General features: G+C 44.1%; 1 protein-coding gene across 2 annotated transcripts in view; it reads left to right on the plus strand.

Moving 5' to 3' along the window:
- LOC141103331 (tetraspanin-33-like) overlaps positions 1–22,183 on the plus strand; it is a 73,766-nt gene extending 51,583 nt beyond the window's left edge. Inside the window, exons 4-8 of one of the 2 annotated variants that reach the window (XM_073592824.1) lie at positions 527–601; positions 2,435–2,530; positions 6,207–6,335; positions 13,133–13,294; positions 15,840–22,183. In XM_073592824.1, the coding sequence (XP_073448925.1) occupies positions 527–601; positions 2,435–2,530; positions 6,207–6,335; positions 13,133–13,294; positions 15,840–15,986 (609 nt within the window). In that variant the 3' untranslated portion in view covers positions 15,987–22,183. The remainder of the gene's footprint in view (positions 1–526; positions 602–2,434; positions 2,531–6,206; positions 6,336–13,132; positions 13,295–15,839) is intronic. The other variant, XM_073592833.1, reaches the window with a different exon arrangement.
- The last annotated feature ends 724 nt before the right edge of the window (positions 22,184–22,907 follow it).

The raw sequence follows: 22,907 nt of genomic DNA on the forward strand, positions 1-22,907 counted from the left end.
TAGGGGGTGGTGTAATGCACATTCTAGCGCTTCACGTGGTTTCTTTTTTTATTTAATTTTGTTTGAAGTGCACAAAGTGACAGTTCATCCATGTCTCCGCACAGCAGCACAGTGCATTGAGCTGCTGTGCGGTGATGTGCAGTGCCCACCAGCACAATGCATCACACTTCCCGGCTGCATTGCTGTGTGCATGGAGCACATAGAAAACAATTGATTTCTATGTGCCCTAGAGGTGACCGGTGTTCACCCAGTGTGGAAAAACACCAGTCAATGCACCATGTGCAAACAAGTCCTAAAATTTGTCTTTGGTCTGGACGGGGCCTTGGCTATACATATCCTTGAAGCTGCGCTACTGATTTCTACTCACCTATTTAGAAACCCTGGTAACAATATAAATTTGTTTACTAGCATCATTTTCCTTCTACCTCTTTCCCACCTTGTCTATATGCATGTTTAAAGTTAAAAACCATAGTTAAAAAGTTACTTGGTCACTCTTTATGTTTTGATTTTTGCTTATATTTTTCAGTTTGCTGCTATGCTTCTGCTGGTCTTAATTCTTCAGCTTGTTGCAGCCGTTCTTGGCTTTATTTTCTCAGGAATGGTAAGTACTGTACATCTGTCTGTGTGTCTGTGATACTAAACAGATTATTGTTAATTGCCATAATTCATTCACATAAATCATATGCAGTATATCATACTACTGTAATTTTTTTTTAAATCCTCCATAAGTACCTTCTTTGTGCATTAATATGATGTAGGCAAAGTAAAAGATGATTGACACTAGCTTTTATTTTGTTCAGACAGCATCTGCATTTCAGGCTATTTCTAATTTAACAGACATTAGTAATTACATTTGATATCTTTATTTATTAAAAATTTATTTTATTTAAAAAAAAAAAAAGCTAAGCTTTTTTGTGAGTTTCTAAGTGAATCTAATCAATCAGCATACTATATCCCGCCCCATAGTGTTTAGCAATAGGAGGACGTGGAGGTGGAGAGTGTAATTTTCCACCGTGTATATGCCCACAATTGTGACTCTATAGTTACATGGGCTGCACAGATAAGAGAAAGAAAGACATTATCAGCTTAGAAGGGAAATGAAACTGGAGCATGCTCAGTAGATGACAACAGCTGGTTTATACAATCTCAGGCTGCAGTGCAAATACAGAGAATGTGGGAGGAATAGCTGAAGGAAGGATCAGCCAGGTATATTTCATCCTACACACAACAAATGATTTAATGGCTTTTTGAGTATGCACACACTATATGTTATAAAGCATGTCATTTTTCATAGTCTGAGTTTAAGGACACTTTATTTGTGACAAGACAACTCAAGAATTTTATAGAATCACACAAACCAGAATCAAATGATTTAAGCGTTGCAAGGATCAGGATTCAGTAAAGTGCTATGTGAGAGATTCATTTGATGGTAACTACTGCCATTGCTAGAGATGTATTCAGTCTATTCCTGTGCAGTGTACTGTAACAAATTACACATATACTGCTTTTTTGGAATTGTACTTGTTCTGCCTATCCAATCTAAGCACTAAAAGTGTGATCTCTACAACTGATTCAGTTGTGGCAAGACAGCTATAACTTACAGTCTCAGTAGAAGTAGCAGACAATGATTCGATCCAAATGACATCTTGCAGATTGTAGAAATTAAAAAAAGGAAAAAATAGCTAGATCAAGGTTTGATCTAAGTCAGTGACAGGGCCAGGATGTTAGGGTGAAAGTTTAGAGTCAGTATATTTTAGGTAGGATTTAAAAAAAAAATAGTATCAATGTCAGTGTCATTGTCAGTGTGTTTTAGGTAGGATAAAAAAAGCTACATTTTTATTATTGTTTCTTGGCCCTACTACGGGTACATACAACAAATAATATACACATATATGGTATTGCTGCAATCATCAGGAGCAGGAGAATTTTTGTTGTTCTTTGGTGGTAGGTTATGACAATAGCAAGAAATATACAGCTAAGTTACTATTTTGGGACAGTTTTCCTTTGATAATAGAAAAAATCAGGAGATATCCATTACCATTTACCACCAAATGAAAGCCCAATTTGTTCTGAAAAAAAGGTATAATTAATTTGGATACACAAAGTATTTGCAATCATATGTACAGTTTTACAAACACATGTCAAAGTTGCAAAGTTGGGTCTGGGCATTAAATTTGTTTTGACCCCAGTCATGAAGGGGTTATTAAGATAACATGTTCCATCTAAGGCAGGGGTCTCAAACTAGTGGCCCTCCAGCTGTTGCCGAACTATAATTCCCATTGGCATTATAGTTATAGAGGCATTGCAAGGCTTAACAGTTACAGGCATGACTCCCATAGGCAGAGGCGTGATGGGACTTGTAGTTCCGCAACAGCTGGAGGGCCACCGGTTTGAGACTCCTGATCTAAGGGATGGTCAATTGTTTCTATTTCAGGTTTTAGAAAAAGCCTCTAATGTAATGTCCAAGGCAATCATCCGTTATCGAGAAGATGCAGATTTAGAAAACTTTATTGATTATATCCAGAAAAAGGTGAGATTTTTCTTTAATAACAGGAAACAGTATCAATGTATTGACCAATCATCTTGTATACTATCAGAGCTATGGATTTACCATAGCATACCAATGAGCTAATAAGAGAAATTATAGATTGGTGCATTGTGCTACATATCTTTGTTAATGGGTTAGTTACCAGAAAACCTCCTATGCAGGTAAGGGGTGTCTGTATGTAGCACTTCCCCCATAGGAGCCATTGGATGATACCTGTCCTCTGGTGCTGCCTTGACCCTGTAAACTTCTCAGCCCTTCTGACACTCTAGGTTCAGACATAGTTAGACCAATAATGTTCACCAATATTACCAAGCAAGAATAAAAGGGGCATTAGACTAGGGCTCGACAAACCCCAGGTGACTAGAATTGGTGACCTGGCGCCTGGGGCGGCACACTTGGGGTATCCTGTCTCTGTGCGGACCTCGACCCTCCCGTGCGATCGCGTTGTGCCGCGCCGGATGGTAATTGAGGCCGTGGCTTTGCGGCGTTCTGCAGTCCTTCTGGAATCTGGCGCCATCTTGTGGTGGCCATTGGTATAACAACACAACCAGCAATGCTAATGCAATGCTAATGGAGCTTCCCCTGCCTGTTTTCACTGCCCGCCCATCTCCTTCCCAAAGTGGAGAAGAGAAGGAAGTGATTGCGGGCATCATCTGGCGCCTTTTGCCTAATGGTGAATGTGGGGATAGCCTTTTTTTTTTCGTAATGGCTTTTATTTTTTTTTATTTATTTTTTTTTTAAGTAAAAACTGTTTATTTTTTTCTTAATTAAAATGAATTTATTTGTCATCTCCCTGCTTGGCCCCTTTCACACGGGCTGTCTGATCAGGTTCGCCTGTCAGTTTTTCAGGCGGACTTCATCGGACCCTCAGAGTCCTTTCACACCGAGCCGAGGGGGGGGCGTCGGTGGTATTTTTAGCGCCGCTAAAACGACGGTAAATTCGGCTGCTAGCGGAGCGATCTTTCTGGGTTTAATTTTTAGATTTTTTTGGTTATTTTTTATATTGAAAATTAAGCTTTGTCGGCTCCTGACTTTTTTAGCTGGCTCCTAGATTCCAAGCAAATTTGTCAAGCCCTGCATTAGACACAATAGTTCACTATCACAGTTGTATTAAATACCTTAATGGTGCTCAAGTAACTACTTAGGGCAGGTGTGGCCATCCAGCTGTTGCAAAACTACAAGTCCCATGAGGCCTTGCAAGGCTGACAGTTACAAGCATGACTCCCTCAGGCAAAGGCATGATGGGACTTGTAGTTTCACAGCAGCTGGAGGGCCACCAGTTTGAGATCCCTGACTTAGGGGATTACAAACTATTTACAGCAATGCACACAATCTGAAGGAGTAAGCAATGGTACCACAAACTGAATGTGAATGCTTAAATAATATCAGCAGACTGTTAATAATCACTGTGTATCAATGGTGCCTGTTGAGAGTGCAACACTGGTTGTGGAGGAGAGGCTTAAGAAGACCGCCAGCTTCCTTGTGACCACTGATGCAACGCAATGGGACCACATGAATGTCTTTTTCAAAATGTTTCTATGAAGGAGGGGTGCCCCTTTAAATAAGCAATGAGCAATTGTGCAGATAGAATAGATTTATACAAAGGTTGGGGATAGTATCTTTTGCCAGACCGTTGTCTGCTAGCAGTCTCTTTGTGCGACTTGGTAAACAGAAAGGTGGACAGATGCCCTCTCACCAATACTGCTATATATGTAGTCTCTGACACTGCAGGATGAGCTGTGCAGGTCCTTGGGTCTCTGCAGGAAGAGAGCAATGATCACACAGCCGGCTGTTAGCAGATGAGCGGAAAAGAGCTGGGAAGAGTGCTGGATGATGGTGAGTGGCTGCCAGCATCTAGCTACATGTAGATGAAAACAAACTGTGCAACTTTTGACCAAAATTTCATAATGCCCTTGCTAAGTGGTTAATTAACCAACCACATTGGGTTTGACTAAATTGGTTGTCCGCCTATGGTTTCCAATATGAAACCTCATAAGGATCTATTTATGTCTATAGAACATTTTTATATATGCCCCATATACTGTCACAATGAATTTCTTTTTTTTTCTTATGCATTCTTTATTTATCACAATGACTTTCTTTTAGAGATATGGTATCCCTAACAAATTATGGCATAGTAATCAAGGGTGGTTGAGCTTGGTTGAGGTCACCTTGCATATAAACTGTCCCAATACAAAATTCATACAATTGATTCCACATGTTTTAAAAATACCTAAAGCCTAAATTTTTTAATATATAAAAAATCTGCACAAAGGATATTCAATGTAATATGTCCCTTATATTGCTGTGTACTGGTTTAGTAGAAATCCTCCACCTCTGATGCTCCCCCACTCCCATTACGCATTAAGATAAAAAAAAGTCTTCTGTGTGCAGCAGCCGCCCCAGCACCCCCCCAATACTTACCGGAGCCCCATCTCTGTCTAGCGATGTCCACGAGTGTCTCAGCCGTCTGGGACTCTCCCTCTCCCCATTGGCTCCCGCTGCTGTCAATCAAAGTCAGTTAGCCAATCAGGAGTGAGAGAGGCAGGCCAAACTGCAGCTCAGTGTCTGAATGGACACAGGGAGCTGCAGCTCGGCTTGGGTGCCCCCATAGCAAGCTGCTTGCTGTGGGGGCACTAAACAGGAGGGAGGGGCCAGGAGCACAGAAAATTCACCCGAGAAGAGGAGGATCTGGGCTGCTCTGTGCAAAACCACTGCACAGGGCAGGTAAGTATAATATGTTGGTTATTTTTATAGAAAAAAGAAACGAGACTTTACAATCACTTTAACTTAGGTTTTAAAGTGTATACAGCTTTTTTAGGCAGATATTTTTTGTAATATTTTTTCTTACTTCCTGTTGTAAGGCTGATATAACTAAGCCACTGGCTCACAATTAGCAACAGCTTTGCCAGCCTGCTATGTGCATTCCTTCAGTTGGATGTTAGACTACCTATCAGGTCTGCAGGAGGCATGCACAGGATCTTTAAGTAAGATACTTTCTCACAGAATCACAAAAAACTGTGTACAGCGAGGTACAGTACGATGCCAAACATACTGAAAAATAGATTTTGGGTTTACATATACTTAATTGTATACATAATTGTGTTAAAATGACAAACCCCACATAGTGTATATGTGGGGTTTGTCATAGTGTATATACAATATGAGCCTTTTTGTGTTTCTGTAAAAACTGGTACATATACAGTATCATGTATTAAATAATATGGTACATTGTATACAGCAGGGCTTCTCAAACAGGGTTCCATGGAACCTAGGGTTTCTCCAGAGGTTGCTAGGGGTTCAATCAGCAATGAACAATTTCTGCGTCTCAGACAAGTTTCCACTGACCCCATTGATCATTGATTATAAATGATTGGTTGATTGATTGATTGATCATTTTAGCAATTTGTAAGGGGGTTAATTCTTCCCACTGACCATCACACTTAAGTATTACGAGTTGTAGATATAGTCATTTTTTAGCAGGGATTCCCTGAGACTGGAAATATCTTTCAAGGGTTCCTCTGTATTGAAAAGATTGAGAAAGACTGGTATATTAAATCATTTTACATGACAGTTTTGCATAACTCATACAAAGACATAAAAAGACATTATATGAAAAACAATGATTAAGTTGTACATTTTCTTGTTTGTATTAAAGTTTGAATGCTGTGGAGTGAATAGCTACAAAGACTGGTCTCTGAACATATACTTCTACTGTATGGAAACTAACCCAAGTCTGGAAAGATGTGGGGTTCCATACTCTTGCTGTATCAGGGAAGAAGGGCAGGTAATTGAAGAAACAAACCTTTGTCAACATGATGTACACTCTTTTGTATATCAATGCTACGTTTATTTATTGTATAGAATGTGTAATTTTTTTGATGGTTCCTCATTGGTCATGAATTCTGTATATTTACATATTTCACAGGCAATGTAAAATCAAATTGCTGGTTGTTTAGAAAGTAGAGACTAAACTCGCACCTGAAACTAGAAGGGCAAGAGAATATTTGTAGGCAAGTGTGGGGTTCTGTGCGTTACTCAGCTCTGCTTAGTACAACAGTAAAAATGTCCACACTGTAAGCATCAGTCGACTTTATATTTTAATAGAATTACAATTGTAGGTTAGTGCATATAATATGCTGGAGATGCCGTCTGTGCTCCAAAATGGCAGAGGTGTATACAATCCCTGCATTCCAAAAAAAAGAAGTCAGGGTCACATGTTCCTAACCTGTGATAAAGGTTTTATTGACAGATGATGCTTCTTGAGATATTCATAGCTGAAATGTCCCAGGGAGAGTCCAAGGAAAGACAACAAGAAAGTGATAGCATTTGGCGGCGTGTCCAAAATGGCGGAGTGATCAGACGCACATCCCGGAGCTCTGCTGGAAATTCTCCTTATTTTCTGCATACCTGGGAACACCGACACCCCAAACAGCAGCTATAGCCGGCGGATGCCGTCCAGAACACCGGGCCATGGCAAGGCTGGTAAGAGGATTAGTTTTCCCCCTGATATCCCAGCCACTGTCAGCCCTGAACGGCGGCCGCGGCCTGCCTGCACAGCACATGCTAATATGGCGTCGTAGACTGAATCCCCTGCACAGGCCCCAGTGAATCCCCCAGGGATACCGGAGGTCATGGCGGCTATTGCGTCCTGCCACACTGGCATAGCCACCTGCCAAACAACCCTTACCAGCAAGATAGAGGCAGTGCAGCTGGACATAGGATTGATCCACCAGGACATGGACAAAGTCTGGTACTGCCTGACCAACGTGGAGGGGAGAGTGGGCCATGTGGAGGACATGGTTGCAGAGCATGATGGGGCTCTCCGCACGCTGCAGTCCAAGCTAAAAACACTAGAATACAGAGCAGAAGATGCCGAAAATCGTGCCGCCGCAACAATATCCGTATCATAGGATTAGCGGAAGGGGCTGAGGGAAGAATCCCACGGTTTTAACCGAGGAGCTTCTGCCCGCCCTCTTGCCTGCAGCTCAGCTATCCCCATAATTTACTGTGGAGAGGGCCCACCACATGCCGCTACAGCCTGGCCCTCAGGGAGCCCCCCCCACACATTTATCCTGCGGCTGCTGAATTTCAGAGACCGGGATGAGTTACTAAGACCCGCCAGAATGGCAGGGGATATACAATACAAGAACAACCGACTCATGTTGTTTCCAGACTATTCTATGGAGACGCAGAAGCTCCGCAGGTCCTTTGATGCTGTGAAAGCTGCCCTCAGGGAGAGGAAGATCAAGTACAGTGTACTCTTCCCAGCCAAGCTGCGATTTGTGGACGGGGAGACTGTGAGATTTTTTAACTCCCCAAGAGAGGCAACCAACTCGATGGAGTCCTTGTCGCCACATGGATGAGGATTCCCCCGACTGTGACCACACTTTATTTCAGGCTCTGCATATTTGCCAACCCCTGCAGGGCCAGATGGCCTCTGTTCTGCATACAACTCCATCAAGTTGTTAAGATGGAGAATATGGGTACTTTTCAGTTACTTGCGGAGCCTGACCACTGCCCGAACCTGTTATCTGTTTACAGTGAGGGGGTCTTTCTTTCTGACACCCCCGCACAGCTCAGCCTAACACAGTATTAGTGGCGGGAAGCCGCATCACGCTTTGTGCCCCTGGTGGATACCAGGTGAACTACTTACCTCAGGTACTTTAATATCCTAAATCCAGCACCTCCTGATGGGAACTATATGCTGCAGATTCTGTTGACTGCCTTTTCTTTTTCCAGAATAAACATACAAGAATTGCTACGATGGTTTAGTTGTTACTCCGCGCTTATTACATGCCTCCCAAGTTTCTAGTTGCCTCCGGGCAGGTTTTGGGGTACCAGGCAGACCCTCACTTGAGGGACCTGCGGCGTGGGGGGATGGGAAGGTCAGCCGTTGTCACATGGACACTAATGCCGTGTACACACGAGCAGACTTTGCCCGGCGGACTTTTCGATGGACTTTACGTCAGACTTTCTGAATGAACGGACTTGCCTACACACAATCAACCAAAGTCCGTCGAATTCGTACGTGATGACGTACGACCAGACTAAAATAAGGAAGTTCATAGCCAGTAGCCAATAGCTGCCCTAGCGTGGCTTTTTGTCCGTCGAACTAGCATACAGACGAGCGGACTTTTCGACCGGACTTGAGTCCGTCGGATAGATTTGAAACATGTTTCAAATCTAAGTCCGTCCAACTTTTGAGAAAAAAAAGTACGCTGGAGCCCATACGCGATCGAATTGTCCGACGAAATCCCGTCCGCCGGGCAAAGTCTGCCGTAAAGTCCGCTCATGTGTACGAGGCATTAGAGTTTGTAAGTTTTGTTATTTGAATTATTGTTTTTTTATAATGTACATTATTCTTTTACAATATGAAGTACCTTTTTATGATAAATTGCATGTGGGAATGGTCAGAAAAGAGCATGCAGCTGGGAAGGACGTTTCCCTCAATGGTGAGGCATCTTTGCCTGCTACCCCCTGGAGTGCTGGGGTGCGGACCTGCCCAAACCTCCTGAGCCCCCAATCTGTAACAGTATCATCATGTCTGTGCACAGTATAAGTTCCTGGAATGTGCGGGGCCTAAATTCTCCCATGAAACGCTCCCTGGTTTTTAATTACCTTAAAAAGTACTCACCCCAACTAGCTGTCCTTCAGGAGACCCACTTGGTGGGATCTCGGATCCTAGGTCTTAAGAAGGCATGGGTTGGAGCACACTACCATGCCACGCACTCCAGCTACTCTAGGGGGGTCAGTATCCTAGTTCATAGGAGGCTCATAATAATGCATGCCCTTGTATCTAGTAATCCCTTGATCCTGGTGGGTTTATATTTGCCCCCTCCTGCTGATGTTTCAGTCCTTGAAGTCATTATGCAGAAAGTGATCACATATGGTGTTGATGATGTTCTGATCATAAGAGATTTTAATTTGACCCCGTCCCCTGATCTGGACAGACACCCCTCCACCTCTCAGTGGGCCCTTGGCTTGGCCCAGTGGATGGGCGCGTTCGACCTGATGGATGTATGGCGTTACTACCATCCTCAGGACAAAGGTTTCTCCTGCCATTCAGCATCCTTCCGGGCGTTCTCGCGCATTGACTTGGCCCTCGCCTCCCGATCCATGATGCGCCAGATCACAGAGACCAGTATGTTTCCAAGGGGGGTCTCAGACCATGCTCCGCTGCAGATTGGGTTGGCGGCTGGGGCGCTGGGGGTGCGGATGTGGCGTCTGTCCAGATTTTGGATTGAGGATCCTGCTATACAGGAACATATTCAGGAGGGTGTCTGTCATTAATGGCTTGCTAATGCAGAATCTGCTGCCACGGAGGTCACGTGGGATGCCTTTAAGGCCTGGGCTCGGGGGGGCCTATATCTCCCGCATAGCTGTTGCATGCAAAGCCTCTACACAATCGCTTACTGAGCCTGAGAGGGAAGTTGACCAAAAAGAGGCAGCATACGTGGCTAACCCACATCCCATTGCATATGGGGCATGGCAATTTGCACTGCAGCAGCTATCCATGCTAAGGATAGACGCCATACACAAATCCCATCTACACCTAGCCCAGAGGATTTTCGAGTTCAGAAACCAAAATGGCAAGATGTTGGCTTGGTTGGCAAAGGGTCAATTTGCAGTGACTACTATTAGTGGAGTTCGGGACCAGATGGGCACCATACTGCGCATGCCCTCTGAAATCAATGACCGCTTTCTCCTTTACTATAAACAACTCTACTCTACCAAGGTTTCTTACACCACCTCTGACCTGCACTCCTACCTTGACAGAATTCACCTCCCTAGGCTTGATGACCTGACGTGTGCTGACCTTGACCAGGAGATAAATCTCGAGGAGGTTCAGAAGGCCATGACCCAACTTAAGCCGGGCAAAACACCTAGGGTAGATAGGTTGCCTGTAGAATTCTATATACAGTATTTAGACCTGCTTGCCCCTAGGCTTACATCCCTTTTTAAACAATTTCTACTCCTGGGAGAACTGCCGGACTCCATTTCAGAGGCGGTGGTGGTGGTGGTGCTGGTGCCCATGCTTGGTAGGAATCCTGAGGACTGCTCCTCGTACAGGCCGATATCCCTTCTCAAGGTCGATGCAAAGATCTTAGCCAAGGTACTTGCAAATCGACTTTCAGCGGTCCTGGAAGACATAATTCATGGCGACCAAACCGGCTTCATACCGAGTAAGGGTACCGACATTAACCTCCAACACCTCTTTCTGAACCTCTCAGTCACCCACACCAACAGTGGTAGCAGAGTCGTAGCCTCCCTTGACGCGGAGAAGGCTTTTGACTCAGTCGAATGGGAATTTCTGTGGGAGGTAATGGATAGGTTCGAGTTTGGTCCTCATTTCATTCACCGGCTTAAAATGCTCTATAGCTCCCCCAGAGCTTGAATCTGTACCAATGATAGACTATCTGAGTCCTTACCATTGCAGAGGGGTACAAGGCAGGGGTGCCCACTTTCCCCCTCCCTCTTCGCCCTGGTCTTGGAGCTACTGGTGATACTTATTAGGGAGTCTGCCCTGGTTAAACGACTCAGGGTGGGTCCGCTGGAAGAGAAGCTCTCCTTATACATGGATGACGCGCTGCTTTACTTACAAGATGCGGATGGCTCTCTTGCGGTGGCCCTAGACCTGTTTAATGAATTTGGATATTACACAGGAGTGCGTATCAACTGGGACAAGTCAATTCTTTTCCCTCTTGATCCCCTAACACGCACTAATGCCCCAGACTATCAGTTGGTGTGGGCAGAACAGTTTAAATACTTGGGCATCCAGGTTAGAAGAGATCCAGCCAGCTACTCTGATCTTAACATAACTCCTATACTTACCCAACTTAAGGAGAAATGTATGGCATGGTCCTCACTACCCCTGAATCTTATGGGAAGAGTTAACCTCTTGAAAATGATCTTCCTTCCCAAATTTCTTTACGTTTTTCGTAATTCCCCAACCTGGATGCCCAACCTGTTCTTTAAGGAGGTGGAGAAATGTATAGGTAGCTTTATATGGGGAGGGGCACTTCCTAGGTTAGCAAAACATACCCTGGTCCTTCCGGTAAGATGTGGAGGCCTGGCACTCCCAGATATGCGCGTGTAGTGCTGGTCACTGTCCGATGGTGGTTTGTGCGGTCACGAGCGAATGCGGCGGTCTGTCTAGAGGCAGCAATCTTAGGCTCTCTTCAGGAACTGGGGAATTTGATTTACCGGGGGCCCCAAGCATATGGTGCATTACCTCAGTCCACTAAGACTACACTCAGGGTATGGGCTGCTGCAAGGACTAGATTTACTTGCCCCAATAGATGGTCTCCATTCACCCCGCTATGGGGCAATCCCAATCTCCCACATCTCCGTACCATCCAGGCATCCGTAGGGACAGGCTGATCCAAGCCAAATTCTTGCACAGAGTTTATTTTACACCCCAGAGATTACATAGCATATACCCAGAAAGATCTGCTAACTGCTCTAGATGTGCTGGAGAGGAGGGTACATATATTAATATGTTCTGGAGCTGTCCTAGAGTGGCCCGGTTCTGGATGCAGGTGGTTGAACTTATAAACTTTCGCCTTCAGCTGGCTTTACCGGTCACCCCTGGACTGTTGCTTCTAAGCATTCATGATGATGAAAAAAAGACCCAGATACACCAAAATACTCATATGTTTTCTATTATATTACGCTAGAAGAGAAATCATACTTAAGTGGAATTCCCGATCCCCCCCCCTACGTGGGTTGTTGGGAACAGGCTATTACCTCAGCTCTTCCCATGTACAAGTTAACCTACATAAGCAGTAATTGTCCTGAAAAATATGAGAGAGTCTGGCAACCCTGGACTGCATAGTGGGCATAGATACCTGTTAGTAAGGTTTATACTCAGGGTGTAGCCGAGCCCTCTCGTGTTACTTCTATTACTTCCTCTGGAAGATGCTTAGACTTGTACGTTATGTTGATAATCCACTAATCTGTATATATGATGCTCAACTTTTGTATGACACCCTACATGTAATTTTAGCTACTTTCATATTGTACGTCATAAAATGTATCACACCTATATTTTTCTCAATAAAAGAACAGTCTGTTCATGTTAAAAAAAAAAAAAAGTGATAGCGTTTCATGTTAGCCTCAGTCCTCACTGTCTTTTCAAGATACTGTAATTAAGATACATTTTTGTAAAACATTGATTTTAAAGTAACTTGGTTTGAGAGCATTTTGCAAGACAAGCAACATTTTAAAATAAATTTTGACTTGATATACAAGCGATATACAATTAGCGTCATGTCACAACAGAGTATAAAAGAGAAAAGAGGCGCCTCTAAGTGTAGCAATATGGTTACATTTAATGAAGGTACAACATTTAGCAACTCACATGGTCGATGATTAAAACAGGCACATCTAAGTATGCAAGCATCCGGGGTAAAGATGTTCACATAGACCATCCTCCTCACCGCTATCCCTTCCACGCTGCGCTCCACGAGCGGCTCAATCACTCTACTGCAGGGTCACAATTGCAGACTGACAGAGGTGATAGCTGGAATTTTGGAATTTAACTATGCACACAATAATTTCATAACTTGAATATTTTCACAGACTGTCATAAATACAATGTGTGGATATGGGACACAGAATCTCAAGAAGTGGCATGTGGAACATCAGATCTTCGTGGATGGGTGCCTGAATACGATTGTGAGCTGGGGTAGAGGAAATTTGTTGTTCCTGGGAGGCATTGCAATGGGACTCATCCTTCTAGAGGTATTTAAGTTTTTGAAATTTACCATCCCAAGAGTTAGGGAAGCATTAAATGATAACTCGTTCTGGTGTTCCCGTGCAGTTGTTAATATTTTAAGAAAGCATTTTCTAGTACTAAAAGTCATCAAGAAACCTTTGTGCGAACCATAAGTATATACTGTATAGAAAAATATAAACGTTTTAATTTTTTTCAATTTGCCTTTAGCTTTCACCTATTATCTATGCCCGTGTTTCTCAACCTGTTTTTAGTCAAGGCACCCTTTAAAATTATGGACAATGTCAAGGCACTCCATTCTAAAATTCAAAAAACTATCCTAACAGTTTTACATAATACATTAACATCCACACCCAGCATTAGGGGTGATTTATTCTTCCAAATCCAATACACTTTTGAACACTGGTACTGACTAGTATTCCAATGTTTCTTTTCTTCCTCAGTTTATCTCCATCACTCAGCTAATGTGACCCCAGCACTGACAGAGAGGGCAGGAGGTCTTTGGTTATTAGGATGCCGGCGGCTAGAAGATTGTAATGGTGCTCAATGAAAACTTGTGGCTTTGTGTAACTAAAAGGCAGGCTTCATCCATCTGCTGGCTTGTATACAATTTTGGGGCAATTTTTAGGCATTTTGCCAAGGCACCCCTAAAGAAACCTCAAGGCACCCTGGTTGAAAAAGGCTGATCTATGCTATTTAATTACATGTTTGGTCACAATAAACACCTTAAAAAAAGGGAACATAACGTTCTTAAAGCAGAGGTGACTGCCCTCTTTGGATTCAACCCCCTATTGGAGGAATGAGTTCAGGGTCTGAGTCTATGTACTAGAGGAAGATGAAAATGTAGGCTGTGATGTGGAGTTTGTGTTGCTGAACAGAGGGGCACACATGGAAGGGCCTGCGGCCCTAGCAGAGAAATGGCAGTTAGGGCATTAAAGCAAATGGAGGTACTACAGCACACCCCACACCCCTGCCCCAGTTGCTGGGATCAAAATCCTGAACTGTAAATACCCAAGATACTGTAGGTTTAAACAGTCCCCTTTTCGGGAACCATATACTACCAGTCATGGATGTGACCACTCAAAAATTAAATCTGTAACCACGTTAGTAATCAAGGCCTCTGAAGAGAAGTATGGATTACTCCTATCCATGCCCATGACATGACAAAGCAAATATTACAGTGTCTATACTGTGGAACCAGCAGGACGCGATGGAGCTCACTGTCCCCAAAAAGCAAAAAGCCCCCCTGTAGGTCTGGAAATTGGCTTAACATCCTAGGCACCAGGGGCTTCTAACAATTGTATATATGTCTTGTGTATCATTACCAACAAAATACATCATCAAATAGAAAAATACGTTTTTATTCCCAGAAGCTAAAAAAACAACAAGGTAAAAAAGGGACCTGCACATTATCTTAATATACCCCAATTCAATAACAATTTCAACAGATATAGTATAAATATTGAATGGGGACAGAGTATAGCTTCACTCCTCAAAAATGCCAGAAAAAGGCAAAATCTGTACTTTCATTCTTGCAAAAATGTTCTGCGAATAACAATTTTTGCCACAAATTTTCCATATTTATTGTCAATATGACCTCATATGAAAATTAATTCAGTGCCCAATGATGTTATAGACAAAATCCAAAACAGATTTAAATGATATACAATAAATTTACCCTTCCCCTTGTTTCCCCTGTACAAGGTCACATTATCCAACAGTGGCCAGTAGCGTCAACCAGAAAAAGTATTACTCAGCACTGTATTCTACTATATACTGTATCTCAAGGTGTACTTGTATCCGATTCCAAGAGGTTCATGGTATATTTAACTGAAAAGCTTTGCCTGTCTTTAAAACCCAAGTTTCTTTTGATGTTCTTGTAATTGTTTGCCTCCTGTATTTTCTTCTCATAATTTTTGCATAGAACTATCATCATATTCTTACTGCAATTATGGAAATCATAATATTGCTATTTCGATTTAAGGCTCTAACACCCTGCCCTAGTTAGGCTAAATTTAGTCTTTGGCTCAGCTGTAGTAGCAATCTGTTTTCTAGGTCTTGTCAGGTTTCCCTAAGCTTGGTGGTTACTTACTCCTTTCTATAGGTAAGGTGGAAGGGCCATCCACTAAAGTTATGAATATTTATCTGCTCACAGCCAATCCCTGGGAGGGGCACACAGTATGCGGCTGAGGGATAAGATAAATGAGGCTGCTGCCCCTGGGAAGCAGCCTGTATAATAAAGAGCATATGTTAGGCCTCGGCAGGTGCTTGGCTAAGGGCCTGCAACCTAGTCTTATTAACCCTCACTGCAGCCATATGAAAAGAGTGTGGGGCAGAAATCTATGCCAACATATGGTATACCAAACCAATGTGAGTCAATGGAATGCAGAAATTGCCAATCCAACTAATCAAAGGCCTTTTTTTAGTAAAAGTTACATACAGTACATATGCTGCAGAACCTATTTTATTTGGTAAATATTTATATTCAGCAAATCTCACTAGAATGCTGTTAAACTGGTACTGCCTTTAAAAATTATTTATCTTCCTTCCTAGATTCTGGTGACCTGTCTGGCTTTTGTGCAGATCTACCAGATCAATTTCATAATGGAAAGAAAAAAAAGCATGGCTATGGAGACATCTAGTGGAATGACACAGAGAAGAGATTGTTCCACAGATGGAGCACATACAGATGGACTGTGAATAACCAGGGTAGCATGGTCATCAAGAACTTATTTTTCAATCATGACCTACTTAGGAACAGAACCCTGTAACTATTTGAAACAAGATGTCTTTATTTAACTGAAGCTTTGTTTCTGTTTCTCTGTTTTACAGAGCTCTAAAAAAAACACTGTGAATTAGAAGCTGATGAAAAATAACCCTATGTACAGAGCATTAAAACTCCAGTCTAAACAAAATCTTTATTCCTAATAATATCTACATAACGTATTTACAATTATGCCTCCGATTTTGCAAAAGGGAGGCTGCTTGTTTGCAAATTAGTCGCTCTAAACCTGACCCATAATAAATAAAAGTTTGTGATAGGTCTGTTTTACACACAATTAAAGCTGGAGAAGTTGTGCTGTGTTGACTCTACCATTTAAAGCGAGGGCATGCAAAGGAAGAGTAGGACATGTAAAGAAGTAGGGGTCAAACACAGCTCTTTTTTTTTTTTTTATAGTTTTTAGTAAGGTTTATGAAATTTTAAGTTATATTTATCATTTGTTAATAAATTGTTGCAAACCATCTACTACATAGATATTGATGAATTATTTTTACTTTGTAAAGATATGAAAAATAAGAGAAACAGAAATAGCCTTAAAGCGTTTGTTAACCCCCCCCCCCCAAAAAAAAACAGTCCCTTTAAAGCATGTTATACAGCACAGTGCTTGTGCTGTGTAATTTGGCCTCTTCTATCACCTGTAATACCTGTCTGTTCCTGTCAGTTTCTACCCTCCCCTCTCTGCGCTGACTCCGATATATCAGGGCTGCTGAGCTCTGACACTGGAATCTCCTGTGTCCTCTCCTCCATCCTCTCCCCCCTCCCCTCTCTGAGTGTCTGCACGTGTCAGCCCCCCCCCCCCCACTCCTGCTGCTCTCAAAGGTAACAATAAAAGCCCCCATCCCCTCTGTATTAGAACAAGAAGCTCCCCTGTGTTATATCATAAATATGCTTATCTGTACTGATAACACAGCGTCTTCCTGCGATCATGTGACTCCCTGGCTCTCTCTCTCCTCTTTCATCCCCGTCTGACGTCAGTTGCAGTGCTCGGCCCCACCCACTTGAACTATCAGCTAGGCAGAGGACAGGAAAGAGAAGGCAACTGATCACAGGAAGACGGTGTGTTATCAGTACAGATAAGCATATTTATGATATAACACAGACACAGGGGAACTTAATGTTATAATACAGAGGGGATAGGAGCATTTTATAGAAGTGGCTTAACAACCATTTTAAGTGAGTTTATAAATATCTAAAACCGATTTTAAAATTAATATTAACCATGCAAAATATGTTAAAGTTTCAATTTTGAAAAGGCCAGTGCCAAAATGAGAGTCATAAGTGGTTAGCATCCGGACCTAGGTTCCATTCCCATCAAGACCGTAAATAAAGAATAAACACTTACCAAGCAATTTATTAGGAATAATAGACATACTAAGTAGGGCCTAACTTTTCTGGTTTAATAGCCTCAGTTCCATATGGAATGGATTTCACTTTCCATAAACATTCCTTTGAGATTTTGGTCCATGTTAACAAGACTGCATGTATATTCATGCAGTGAATTTAAAATTTTGCCATATCCCAAAGATGTTCTCCTGGATTTAGATCTGGTAACTGGCCTACTGCATGCCTCAGAAGAAATTTAGACCCATTTTGTTTTAGTCAACCGTATAGTTTTGGTCAGCCTGTGCCCATTTCAGCTTTCAGTCCTTGGCTGACAGTAATGGAACGCAATGTGGTTTTCTGCTATTGTAGCCCACCCACCTCAAGGTTTAGCCTGTCCTGCATTCTGAGATGTTTTTCTGCTCACTGCAGTTGAAAACATGGTTATTTGAGTTACTGAAGCCTTTCTGTCAGCTCAATCCACTCTGGCCATTTTTGTTTGATTTCAGTCATCAACAACTCTTCTCCAGCCTCAGACTGCCCACTCACTTGCAGTGGTGGCCCGTCAAAAGGGTGAGCTCGGGCACCACCCCCCCAAAGCTGGACATGGAAAAAAGGACAAAAAGTGGTCCTTTGAGAGCGTCCGGTCACCAGATACTGAGCTGTCCATTAGAAGCCTGACTGCGCAATCAGGTGATTGCAGCTGAAAAGCTTCATAGGGCGGTCTTTAGAGTGTAAACAGGGCGCAGGCCATGCGTCCTGAACACTCCCAGTCCCACTCTACATCCATTCATTCATGATTCCACCCTGTTGCACCTTTCTGATTGGCGGGTCCGGAGGGCGGTAGGCGGGGTTTACAGCGGAATCGTCACTTTCGGTTTTCCACCACTCGGAGAGCACAGCCTGATGGAACAGACGGGTAAACGAATAACTTAGCTAAGCAGCACCGATTCGTCTGTCTCAGTGCAGCCTGTGGGCCCCAGCTGGTCTGGACATGGATTGTGTCAGTGACACTGATTGATAGGCACAGTGAGGCTGCATTTTTATTGGCACAGTGACGCTGATTGATGGGCACAGTGACACTGATTGATGGGCACAGTGAGGCTGCATTTTGATGGGCACAGTGACGCTGATTGATGGGCACAGTGACCCTGACTTATGGGCACAGTGATGCTGATTGATGAGCTGCATTTGACAGGCACAGTGACAGTGAGGCTGCAATTGATGGGCACAGTGAGGCTGATCGATTGAAACAGTAAGGCTGCATTATGATGGGCACAGTGACGCTGATTGATGGGCACAGTGACGCTGATTGATGGGCACAGTGACACTGATTGATGGGCACAGTGACGCTGATTGATGGGCTGCATTTGATGGGCACAGTGACAGTGAGGCTGATGGGCACAGTGGGGCTGATCGATGGACACAGTGTGGCTGCATTTTGATGGGCACAGTGATGCTGATTGATGGGCACAGTGACGCAGAATGATTGGTACAGTGAGGCTGCATTTTGATGGGCACATTGATGCTGATTGATGGGCACAGTGAGGCTGCTTTCTAAAGGGCACAGTGACTCTGATTGATGGGCACAGTGAGGCTGATTGATGGGCATAGTGAAGATGGGCACAGTGACGCAGAATGATGGGCACAGTGAGGCTGCATTTTGATGGGCACAGTGACGCTGATTGATGGGCACAGTGATGCAGAATGATGGGCACAGTGACGCAGAATGATGGGCACAGTGAGGCTGCAGTTTGATGGGCACAGTGACGCTGATTGATGGGCACAGTGATGCAGAATGATGGGCACAGTGAGGCTGCATTTTGATGGGCACAGTGACGCTGATTGATGGACATAGTGACACTGATTGATGGGCTGCATTTGATGGGCACAGTGACAGTGAGGCTGCAATTGATGGGCACAGTATGACTTCAATTGATAGGCACAGTGACGCTGCATTTGACGGGCACAGGGAGGCTGCAATTGATGGGTACAGTGAGGCTGCAATTGATGGGCCCAGTGAGGCTGCATTTGACGCCCACAGTGAGGCTGCATTTGACGCCCACAGTGAGGCTGCAATTGATGGGCACAGTGAGGCTGCAATTGGTGGGCATAGTGAGGCTGCAATTGAAGGGCACAGTGACACTGCATATGATGTGCACAGTGAGGTTGCAATTGATGGGTACAGGGAGGCTGCAATTGATGGGGCACAGTGAGGCTGCAATTAATGGGCACAGGTGTACAGACCCAGGAACTCAGCACAGGGATAGTGGGAACCCCTCATAATGGGCACAGTGAGGCTGCAATTGATGGGCACAGTGAGACTGCATTTGACGGGCACAGTGACGCTGCATTTGACAGGTACGGTGAGGCTGCAATTGATGGGCACAGGTGTATAGACCCAGGAACTCAGCACAGGGATGGTGGGAACCCCTCATAATGGGCACAGTAAGGTTGCAATTGATGGGCACAGTGAGGCTGCAATTGATGGGCACAGTGACGCTGCATATGTGCACAGTGAGGCTGCACTTGACGGGTACAGTGAGGCTGCATTTGATGGGCACAGTGAGGCTGCAATTGATGGGCACAGTGAGGCTGCAATTGATGGGCACAGGTGTACAGACCCAGGAACTCAGCACAGGGATGGTGGGAACCCATCATAATGGGCACAGTGAGGCTGCAATTGATGGGCACAGTGAGGCTGTAATTGATGGGCACAGTGAGACTGCATTTGACGGGCACAGTGACGCTGCATTTGTCAGGCAGGGTGAGGCTGCAATTGATGGGCCCAGTGAGGCTGCAATTGATGGGCCCAGTGAGGCTGTATTTGATGGGCACAGTGATGCTGCATGTGACAGGCACAATAAGCTGCAATTGATGGGCACAGTGAGGCTGCAATTGATGGACACAGGGAGACTGCAATTGATGGGCACAGTGAGGCTGCATTTTGATCTGCACAGTGACGCAGAAGGATGGGCACAGTGACGCTGATTGATGGGCACAGTGACGCTGATTGATGGGCTGCATTTGACGGGTACAGTGACAGTGAGGCTGCATTTTGATGGGCACAGTGACGCTGATTGATGGGCACATTGAGTCTTCTTTCTGATGGGCACAGTGACGCTGATAGATGGGATCAATGAGGCTGCTTTCTGATGGGCACAGTGACGCAGAATGATGGGCACAGTGAGGCTGATTGATGGGCATGGTGAAGATGGGCACAGTGACGCAGAATGATGGGCACAGTGAGGCTGTATTTTGATGGGCACAGTGACGCTGATTGATGGGCACATTGACCCAGAATGATGGGCACAGTGAGGCTGCATTTTTATGGGCACAGTGACGCTGATTGATGGGCACAGTGACACTGATTGATGGCCACAGTGAGGCTAGATTTTTATGGGCACAGTGACGCTGATTGATGGGCACAGTGACGCAGAATAATGGGCACAGTGAGGCTGCATTTTGATAGGCACAGTGACGCTGATTGATGAGCGCAGTGACACTGATGGGCTGCATTTGATGGGCACAGTGACAGTGAGGCTGCAATTGATGGGCACAGTATGGCTTCAATTGATGGGCACAATGAAGCTGCATATGATGTGTGCAGTGAGGCTGCAATTGATGGGCACAGTGAGGCTGCAATATATGGGCAAAGTGAGGCTGCATTTGACGGGCACAGGGAGGCTGCAATTGATGGGCACAGTGAGGCTGCAATTGATGGACACAGTGAGGCTGCATATGTGCACAGTGTGGCTGCAAATGATGGGCACAGTGAGGCTGCATTTGATGGGCACAGTGAGGCTGCAATCGACGGGCACAGTGAAGCTGCAATTGATGGGCACAGGTGTACAAACCCAGGAACACATCATGGGGATGGTGGGAACCCATCATAATGGGCACAGTAAGGCTGCAATTGATGGGCACACTGAGGCTGTAATTGATGGGCACAGTGAGACTGCATTTTACGGGCACACTGATTCTTCATTTGACAGGCACGGTGAGGCTGCATTTGATGGACACAGTAAGGCTGCAATTGATGTGCCCAGTGAGGCCGTATTTGATGGGCACAGTGATGCTGCATGTGACAGGCACAGTGACGCTGCAATTGATGGGCACAGTGAGGCTGCAATTGATGGACACAAGAAGGCTGCAATTGATGGGCACAGTGAGGCTGCAATTGATGGACACAGGGAGGCTGCAATTGATGGGCACAGTGAGGCTGCAATTGATGGGCACAGTGAGGCTGCAATTGATGGGCACAGTGGCTGCAATTGATGGGCACAGTGAGGCTACAATTGATGGGAACAGTGAGGCTACAATTGATGGGCACAGTGAGGCTGCATTTGATGGGCACAGTGAGGCTGCATTTGATGGGCACAGTGAGGCTACAATTGATGTTTTTTTCTGTTTTTTTCAGAATTTTTTAGTTTGTTTGTGTCCCCCCAAAAATTTTGAACACCAGCCACCACTGCTCACTGGTTTTCAGACCTTACACAGATTGGTGCAAAAACAAGATTATTGTACATGAAAATCCCAAGAGATCAGCAGTTACAAACTACAAAAACCAGCCCATCTGTTACCAACAATCATGCTACAGTCAAAATCACTGAGATCAAGCATTTCCTCATTCTGGTGTTTGAAGTGAACAATAACTGAAGCTTCTGACCTGTATCTGTATGTTTTTTTTGGATTGTGCTGCTGCCACATGATTGACTCATTAGGTACCTGCATGAATAAGCAAGTGTACAGATTTTTCTAATAAACGTCTGCTCTAGTTTTCTTGTACAAAGAATTCCAGCTACTGCATGTTTGTGTTTATGTGAAAGGAACATTACACTCAGTATTTCAGGGCTATTGAAACAAAAAAAAATAAAAATAAAAACACTCAGTAGTTAAAACGTATATCCCTGCAATCCTGGTGAAAAAAAAATGACTGGAACGCCTTCTTGTCGTATCTCTATAATTCACTCAATGTAAGAAAGTTGGCGATTGTTAATTATCTTGTGAAGTCATTTTGAAGAAATGGATTCTGGACAGCCGCACTCCGATATAAGCCTTTATTGTAAAGAATAGTGAACGTTCATGTGACAACAGAAGCAGGACAAACAGCTGGCGCGTTTCACAACATCATTGTTGCATAGTCATAGCTAAATGACCACATATTGTTTGACAAATATATACCAGCTTCAAACATGTCACATGATGCATTCAATGATTTTAAATTGCAAACACATGTGGCGATTTTTATTTTTGGCCACATGTGAAAACCAGCATCCAACCGTCTCCCGCTCAGCACTGATCGGAGTGTTCTGGCAGGAAGGTCGTCCTCCTTGTCAGAACACAACAGCTCAGTGGGGGAGATCGCTATACTAACTTTGCATAGTTAGTACAGCCGCTCCTACCGGAGCTGACATTATAGTGTGTACCCAGCTTAATTGTAACTTTTGCTGCACAGCCTGGTTTGTTAAAGAAAGTTGAAAAATAACAGCAGGATCAACAGGTAAAAAAAACTAAGT

This window comes from Aquarana catesbeiana, linkage group LG01, assembly GCF_042186555.1.
Source record: "Aquarana catesbeiana isolate 2022-GZ linkage group LG01, ASM4218655v1, whole genome shotgun sequence".
In the NCBI taxonomy this organism is placed as follows: Eukaryota; Metazoa; Chordata; class Amphibia; order Anura; family Ranidae; genus Aquarana; species Aquarana catesbeiana.